Below are 8,165 nucleotides of genomic sequence, written 5' to 3'. Positions count from 1 at the left end.
ACAGGTTGTGTAGGTGTAGTTGTTGACAGGCTGTGTTGCTGCTGCAGCCTTGTGAAACTGCATTCTTCAGGGCTTTATGCAGTAAACGGATTAGCAGGTAACAGCCTCAGTTAAAGGAGCAGTCTGTTCTTTCTGCTGATGTGATGATGTCACAGCTGTGATGATGTCACTGTGTCTCTGTGTCACAGCGCGATGAGGTCAGAGGCCTTTCTGCTGTCACCTCACTTCCTGTTGGACGTCACAGCTGCCTCACTGGTTTGTACAGAGCCGAGGATGCCATCCAGTCAGAACTCCCCCAACTGTCACATGATGTAGAAACAACCCAATGATGAGATGAAGGCACCGGGGGAGGAGGGAAGGAGGGGGGGGAAGGGACCCTCAGCAACAAGCTTTGATCTTCAGTCTGATCGAATTCACTAACTTCCAATCACACGCCGATTCAGACCTGTCAGTCCCTAATCAATACAGCCGTACAGTGCTGACACAGACGTGTCGATACACATCAATACTGCTGTGCATTCGTTGCGGATTGCATTATTAGATGCGGGTTGTTGCAGGTTTCTCTGTTCGTTGCAAGTCACTCAGGTCATTGCAGATCACTTTGTTCGTTACAGGTCGTTGCAAGTAGTTCTGTTCGCTGCAGGTCACTGCAGGTCGTTCTGCCTCAACTCCTCTGTAGGAGGCTGAGCTGCAGCAGCCATTCAGTGAACTGGTGGAGAACTGTTCCTCATGAGTTCAGGTCCAGTTGTAGCCTTAACACTCGTCTTTACTGACACCAGAACACAGACTCTGGTCTGGTTCTCATGACTCACTCTGTCCTCTTCTTTGGCGGTGTGCAGTGAGTCGGCGTGTCGCTTCTACAGCCATCAGATGAAGGGGAAGCACCTGGCCATCAAGAAGATGAACGAGATCCAGAAGAACATCGACGGCTGGGAGGGCAAGGACATCGGCCAGTGCTGCAACGAGTTCATCATGGAGGGCACGCTGACCCGCGTCGGCGCCAAGCACGAGCGCCACATCTTCCTGTTTGATGGCCTGATGATCTGCTGCAAGTCCAACCACGGTCCGCCACGGCTGCCCGGCGCCAGCTCCACCGCAGAGTACCGGCTCAAAGAGAAGTTCTTCATGCGCAAGGTCCAGATCAACGACAAGGACGACAAGGAGGGCGAGTACCGGCACGCCTTCGAGATCATCCTGAAGGACGGGAACAGCGTCGTGTTTGCCGCCAAGTCTGCTGAGGAGAAGAACGGCTGGATGGCGGCGCTGATCTCGCTGCAGTACCGCAGCACGCTGGAGCGCATGCTGGACTCGGCCATGTTGCAGGAGGAGAAGGAGGAGCAGATGAGGCTGCCGGGAGCTGAGGTGTACCGCTTCGCAGAACCCGACTCCGAGGAGAACGTTGTGTTTGAGGAGAACGTCCAGTCCAAGTCCGGGATCCCCATCATCAAAGCAGGGACGGTCCTGAAGCTGATCGAGAGACTCACCTTCCACATGTATGCAGGTGAGGCGTGATGTCATGTGCAGGTGTTTCAGCCCAGGCTGAACGGATTCCTGTTTGTTGATCAATCTGACAGCAAGTTTTAGAGACTGACCTCTGACATGAAACCGCAGGAACAGTGTGTGTGTGTGTGTGTGTGTGTGTGTCCAGTCGTCTCCATGACAACTGAGGACAGCTGTCAGAGTGAACAGCAGAGGACCCGGTGTGGGTCTATGGATGGACAGTCTGGTTCTGCTCTGTGATCCACTGCTTCTGTTCTCTCATTCAGATCCGAACTTCGTGCGGACCTTTCTGACCACCTACAGGTCGTTCTGTAAACCTCAGGAGCTGCTGGACCTGCTCATGGAGAGGTGAGCTCACCTGTCAGGTCTCAGGGACCAATCAGAACGCTTCAGTGCGATCATGTGGTGGACTTACTCAGACACACTGTGTCTGTGAGACTTGAAATCACGAAAGCTCTGGTTCTGACAGAGCAGCAGTTGACAGCAGAACCAGTGTACAAGGTCCCGACTGTCAGAATCTGTCATTACTATTGTTTGTTATGACGGCTGCAGGTTCTCCCAGCAGGTTGTGACAATGTTCCACAGAGGTTCTATTCATGTCAGGGCTGCTTCTCAGTTCTCTAATGGATGTGAAATGAACAAAATGAGGAAGAACCCACAGAACGATCTTTAATTCAGTTTCTGTCTGTGAACTCATGTTGAACAGTTTCAGAACTTGTTTACCAATCTTTTGGATTCTCTTCTGATAGGCTTCAGTTCTGGTTCTGTCTCTTTTTTCTCTCAGCCCGTTTCCATCCTCACAGTGACGATCTTGGTATCAATATGAGTCTTAAAGTTTACCCAGAATGCACTTTATAAAGTTTTCTCTGGTGAATGATCAGAACCAGAACCACATGAGTCTGAATATTAAAGCATGAAGAGGTGTGTGTCTTGTTTTCAGGTTTGAGATCCCAGAGCCGAGGCCGACCGAAGTGGATCAGATGGAGGGAGGAGAGCAGCCGCTCAGCGCTGAACTGAAACGCTTCCGGAAAGAGTTTGTTCAGCCGGTGCAGCTCAGGTAGACCCACACCTGAACACTGACCTTAGATTAGCTCAGGTAGAGACTCATCTGTCGCACACCTGTCTGTTTACCTGTGACCTCCTTGTCCCCCTCCTGCAGGGTGCTGAATGTATGTCGACACTGGGTGGAACATCACTTCTACGACTTTGAGAGAGATGCTCACCTGCTGAGTCGCCTGGAGGAGTTCATTTCTTCAGTCAGAGGTGTGCATGAACATCGTTCTGAACATTTGTTTCACTGAACACCTGTCTGACCATCAGAGCACCCGAACACTTGTCTGAACTTCTGAACAGTCGTACTGATGTTCAGACAGGTAATCAGGTGCTCAGGTGTATGTATCCACAGTAGCTATGTGATGGCTGCTGCAGGTAAGGGATGTCATGTGTTCCAGGTAAGGCGATGAGGAAATGGGTGGAGTCGATCACAAAGATCATCCAGAGGAAGAAGCAGGTTCAGGTGAGCGTGCCCAGTCACAGCATCACCTTCCAGAACTCTCCGCCCCCCATCGAGTGGCACATTTGTAAACCAGGAAACATTGAGCAGTTTGACCTCATGACGCTGCACCCCATCGAGATTGCGCGCCAGCTCACCCTGCTTGAGTCCGACTTCTACAGGTAATCTTTCTCTTACCTGTCTCATCTGTCTCAGACCTGTCACACATTTGTCACACCTGTCTCACTTGTGAGCTTTGCCCTGCAGGGCGGTGCAGCCGTCTGAGCTGGTCGGCAGCGTCTGGACCAAAGAGGACAAAGAGATTCACTCGCCCAACCTGCTAAGGATGATCCGACACACCACCAACCTCACGTTGTGGTTTGAGAAGTAAGACCTTGCTTGGACGTTCCTCTGCATCACTCTGATGTCTCCAGATACAGGTCGGGGAGGTGCAGTGTGCAGTAACCTGGCCTTACCTGCTGTTTTCTCTCCAGGTGTATTGTAGAAACGGAGAACCTGGAGGAACGAGTCGCAGTTGTTTCTCGGATCATAGAGATCCTGCAGGTCTTTCAGGAACTGAACAACTTTAACGGCGTTCTGGAGGTTGTCAGTGCGATGAACTCTTCACCTGTCTACAGACTGGACCACACCTTTGAGGTAACACGTCACAAACACTAATGGATGCACACCTGCTCACTGCAGTAGTGATGCAGACTTTACAGAGTTTTCTTGGCAGATAGCTTGCAGCATTATCAAGCAATAATTTGTTAATCAGTAACACAGAGTTCAGTGGACCTCAGTCCCTGTGCTGGTATGTTCACACCTGGTCCGGTGAGTATGTCTGAGATTAGACAGAAGAATATCTGTGGAGTTTCTCCTGATGATGCAGCCTTAATTCAGAGTCTGTGAGGATTTAAATTCTTAAGCAAACACATGACATCAGCCAGAAAAATGGCCATCAAATTATAGGAACTCTGTCCTAGTTGGTGTTAAACTCCTGAGCTCTGGTTGGAGGTCCTGAACCTCCTCAGAGTCTCTGTCATGGTCCCGTTGCTGCTAAACTCCCACAATGCTCTCTGCTGCCACCATGAGCTGTAGTCTGAGTGACGCCTCCTCTGGTCTCTACAGGACTAAACAGTGAGAGGCTCCACCTGGTGGAACAACCAGGTACTGCAGCTGGTCTACGGTACACTTACTGAAAAAAACAGATATGCTGAGAGTATGTCTGAGACTAGACAGAGGAATATGTGTGGAGCTTCTCCTGGTGGTGCAGTCTGATCTCAGAATCTGTGAGGATTTTAAACTGCCTTATTTTTCATAGTGTGGGTTACAGTACAGCCACATGTGTTGGTTCTCTCATTGATGCAGCTGCTCATCTTCATCAACTACAACAAATCCAAACACTGCCCTGTTACGACCCGGTTGTCTAGAGTATCTGGGCAACAACCAGAAAAGGCACAACACAGCAGCTTCCCAGAGTCACAAGCTGTGATTTATTCACAATATGAAACAATTCATGAGGGGAGAGAAGGCAGCTGGGTGCTGCTGAAATAAATGAAAAAACTATAACAAAAGCGAATTTGTCAGAAATTGATGAGGAGGAGTTACGACACATAAATCAAAAGATACAGAGGCAGCAGCACCCCTAAACTAACCAGCAGGTCTCACGTTCTAACTTTCTCGTTCAGCTTCGGACCGGGTAGGCGAACCAGACGACGGAGGCCGGGCGACGACAGACAGGGCAAACAGCTGCACACAATGCAAACTATCACAGGAGCAGGAGAAAAAGGAGGAGCAGGAGTGTAACGGCCCGGGGCCGTAACGTGCCCTCACACTGAAACTGAACTCTGCTCCTTCAGCCAATAAGCAGCTTCCTTCACTTGTAATCCAGCTGTAGACGCTTCACAGCAGGGGCCGCTGCAGCTCAGACGGTTCAATGCTACAATTTATCCAAAGCGTCTGAGAGTAAATACAACACAAGCAAGAATCTAGTCAGGAAAAAAACATCCTGGATAAGTGCCATAGAACCGGTCCAGAGTGATCGGACCTTGGTGCCTGCAGGCAGAGCAGGAGGTAACAGGAAGCGTGTTGTTGTTTGTTTGTTTGTTTGTTTCCAGGCTGTCAGGTGCTGAGGTGCTGAGTGAAGAGCTGCTCTTCAGTCTGTTCTTACAGACTGAGAGGGAGTCAGCAGGTTGAACAGTTTGGTAACTGGTTCCACCACCAGAACCACAGAGGAGGAGAGTCCAGCTACCGACCCGGGCCTGTTGTGGTGTTTGGATCAAGAGGTTCTGGTTGGTCCAGTTAGTGAGCAGAGGCAGTGTAGACCTGAAGGAGAGAGTTCAGGTCGGAGGGAGATGCTCTCTCTGTGGTTCTGTGTTCAGTGTCAGAGTTTGGATTTGAAGCAGCTGGAAGCCAGTGACCGATCAGAACAGTGACGTGCTGCTTTTGGCTGGTTGAACACCAGACGGGCTGCTGGTTCTGGATCACCTGCAGAGGTCTGAGCGTGGATGCAGGAGGCCTGCCAGTAAGGAGCTGAAGTAGGCGATGATATGATGAGAGCTTGGACCAGGAGTTGTGCTGCATGTTCAGACAGGAAAGGTCTGATCTTCCTGATGCTGTACAGGACGAATCGACACGACCGAGCAACAGAGGCCACATGAGCCTTGAAGGTCAGCTGGTCACCAATCATGACGCCCAAGTTTCTGTCAGATTTAGTGGGTCTGAGTTGGGTTGGATCAGCTGGATGCTGATTCCTTGTTGTAGAGAGGGACTGGCTGGGATGACAAGGAGCTTAGTCTTAGAGAGGTTGAGCTGAAGGTGGCCGAGATGTCTGCAAGGCATGATGAGATCCAGCAGAGACCATGTGGTCGTCCAGGGGAACGACAGGAAGAGCTGGGTGTCATCAGCATAGCAACGGTATGAGAAACCACGGGCCTGGATTATTGCACCGAGTGAGGTTGTGTATATTGAGAAGAGAAGGGGACCAAGTACTGACCCCTGAGGAACTCCTGTGGACAGGTTGTGTGGTTCGGACACTTCTCCCCTCCAGGATACTCTGAAGTATCTCCTGAGAGGTAGGACATGAACCAGCAGAGGGCAGATCCTGAGATGTCCAGCTCAGGGAGTGTGGAGAGGAGGATGTGGTGGGTCACCGTGTCAAAGGCAGCTGACAGATCGAACAGCAACAGAGCTGAAGACTGTCCAGCAGCTCCAGCAGAACCCAGTGGTTCTGTTACAGAGAGGAGGGCAGTCTGGTAGAGTGACCCCGTTTAGAACCAGACTGATACGGGTCATACCGGTTGTTGTCACAGAGGAAAGTAGAGACTTGGTTGAACCCCCTTTTAAGATTTTCAGCCAGGTAACAATAGAGGAAACGGACAAACCTTTTGGAACTCAGAGAGTGAGACCGGGAAGTGCTCTGCTCCAAGTCTGACAGCTTCTGGACAACAGGTCCAAGTCAAACTCAAAACCAAAGTTCCAAAAAGACCCCCCAACTAACTATCTCCTATGTTCTAGATCTAAGGTTCAGTCGTGGGTTTTTTTTTTTTGTTTGTTTTTTTTTTAAATTAGAACACAAAACCGAAATGTACATTTTATAATCATCCCTGTTTTGTACTTGCAGCAAATTCCGAGTCGACAGAGGAAAATCCTGGAGGAGGCTCATGAGCTGAGTGAGGATCACTACAAGAAGTACTTAGCCAAGCTGCGCTCCATCAACCCTCCCTGTGTGCCCTTTTTTGGTAGGCTCCGCCTCCTACCGGTCTGTTCAGGTTAGCTAAAGGTCAAAGGTGTAATAACGTCATCTGTGTTTTTGTGCAGGAATCTACCTGACCAACATCCTGAAGACGGAGGAGGGAAACCCTGACTTCCTGCGCCGCCACGGCAAAGACCTGATCAACTTCAGCAAGAGGCGGAAAGTGGCTGAGATCACTGGAGAAATCCAGCAGTATCAGAACCAGCCATACTGCTTAAGGGTCGAGGGCGACATCCGGGTCAGTGCACGTCGCCCATCACACGAGCCCGAGCGCCCTCATGTCTACAGCACATTGAACATGATGTGCTCTTAACTGTAGGGACTATATTGAATATCCCTCGTGTTGTTTTGTCCAGTCTGCATACCAGAACTATCTGCTGCACCTCATCATTCTTCAGGGGAAACGACAGTCTTGCGTTTTTCTAACAATCTTGAGATTTTCAGGGTGTTGTTGCTGCGCGGAGGTCGTTGTTTCCTGTAGTTAAAGGAATTTTAAAAAATCAGCTGCTGGCAGGTTTTTCGCTGCAAACACCCAGTCGAACTAAAATCTGATGGTTACCATGCTACGGTGTTAATTATTCAAATCTACTTGAACAACTTGAAAGCAAAGGTGTTACACAGGTGAAGCCTCACAGTTGTGCTAACGTGTTGATGTTTTGTGTCTGTGGAGCAGAAGTTCTTTGAGAACCTGAACCCAATGGATGACCTGTCAGAGAAGGACTTCGCTGATCACCTGTTCAACAAATCTCTGGAAATCGAGCCGAGAAATGCCCGCTCGCTCCCACGATTTGTAAGTGTCGCCACAGCAACACCTCATCACTTTCAATATCAGCACAAAATTAACACTCCACCTCCCCCTCCTGGCCAGGTGAAGAAGTACACCTGTCCACTGAAGTCTCCAGGCATCCGCCCCACTTCTGCCAGGCCCGGCACCATGCGACACCCGACGCCGCTGCAGAGCGAGCCGAGAAAGATTAGCTACAGTCGCATCCCTGACAGCGAGGCTGAGGGCGGTGCAGTCTCCGCCCCCAACTCTCCCCGCACGCCCCTGACTCCGCCCCCTGCCTCCGCCGCCTCCAGCTCCACTGATGTAGGCAGCGTGTTCGATTCACCACAGGGTCCGAGCAGCCCTTTCCACTCCAGTAAGCCCCACCCACAGACACTAACCCTGCCCACAGACACTAACCCCGCCCACAGACACTAACCCCGCCCACAGACACTAACCCTGCCTGGAGCTGATATTAGCTGTTAGCTTAGCTGCATCGGAGAGACAAAGTCCTCCTCCTCTTACTGTGTTTCTCCTCCTTCTGCAGCCTGCGACAGTATCTTTGCTGTGGTCTCTCTGCCTCACGGTCCACGTTAGTATGACCTCCTGACTCTCCGTGCATCACCTGTCTGACCGCCTCTGACCTGTCTGAC

At 50.7% G+C, this 8,165-nt stretch overlaps 1 protein-coding gene across 1 annotated transcript in view; it reads left to right on the top strand.

The window, feature by feature from the left end:
• Positions 1–8,109, top strand: part of sos1 (son of sevenless homolog 1 (Drosophila)) — a 21,965-nt gene extending 13,856 nt beyond the window's left edge. Inside the window, exons 9-20 of the mRNA XM_008301629.1 lie at positions 840–1,501; positions 1,767–1,848; positions 2,441–2,557; positions 2,660–2,763; positions 2,952–3,174; positions 3,260–3,379; positions 3,487–3,649; positions 6,615–6,732; positions 6,812–6,984; positions 7,420–7,536; positions 7,615–7,888; positions 8,060–8,109. Of these exons, the coding sequence (XP_008299851.1) occupies positions 840–1,501; positions 1,767–1,848; positions 2,441–2,557; positions 2,660–2,763; positions 2,952–3,174; positions 3,260–3,379; positions 3,487–3,649; positions 6,615–6,732; positions 6,812–6,984; positions 7,420–7,536; positions 7,615–7,888; positions 8,060–8,109 (2,203 nt within the window). The remainder of the gene's footprint in view (positions 1–839; positions 1,502–1,766; positions 1,849–2,440; positions 2,558–2,659; positions 2,764–2,951; positions 3,175–3,259; positions 3,380–3,486; positions 3,650–6,614; positions 6,733–6,811; positions 6,985–7,419; positions 7,537–7,614; positions 7,889–8,059) is intronic.
• The last annotated feature ends 56 nt before the right edge of the window (positions 8,110–8,165 follow it).

Source organism: Stegastes partitus, unplaced genomic scaffold (genome assembly GCF_000690725.1).
Source record: "Stegastes partitus isolate 25-593 unplaced genomic scaffold, Stegastes_partitus-1.0.2 Scaffold1693, whole genome shotgun sequence".
NCBI lineage: Eukaryota > Metazoa > Chordata > Actinopteri > Pomacentridae > Stegastes > Stegastes partitus.
Note: the sequence above shows the minus strand (reverse complement) of the source record. Positions and strands in the feature narration are given on the sequence as shown.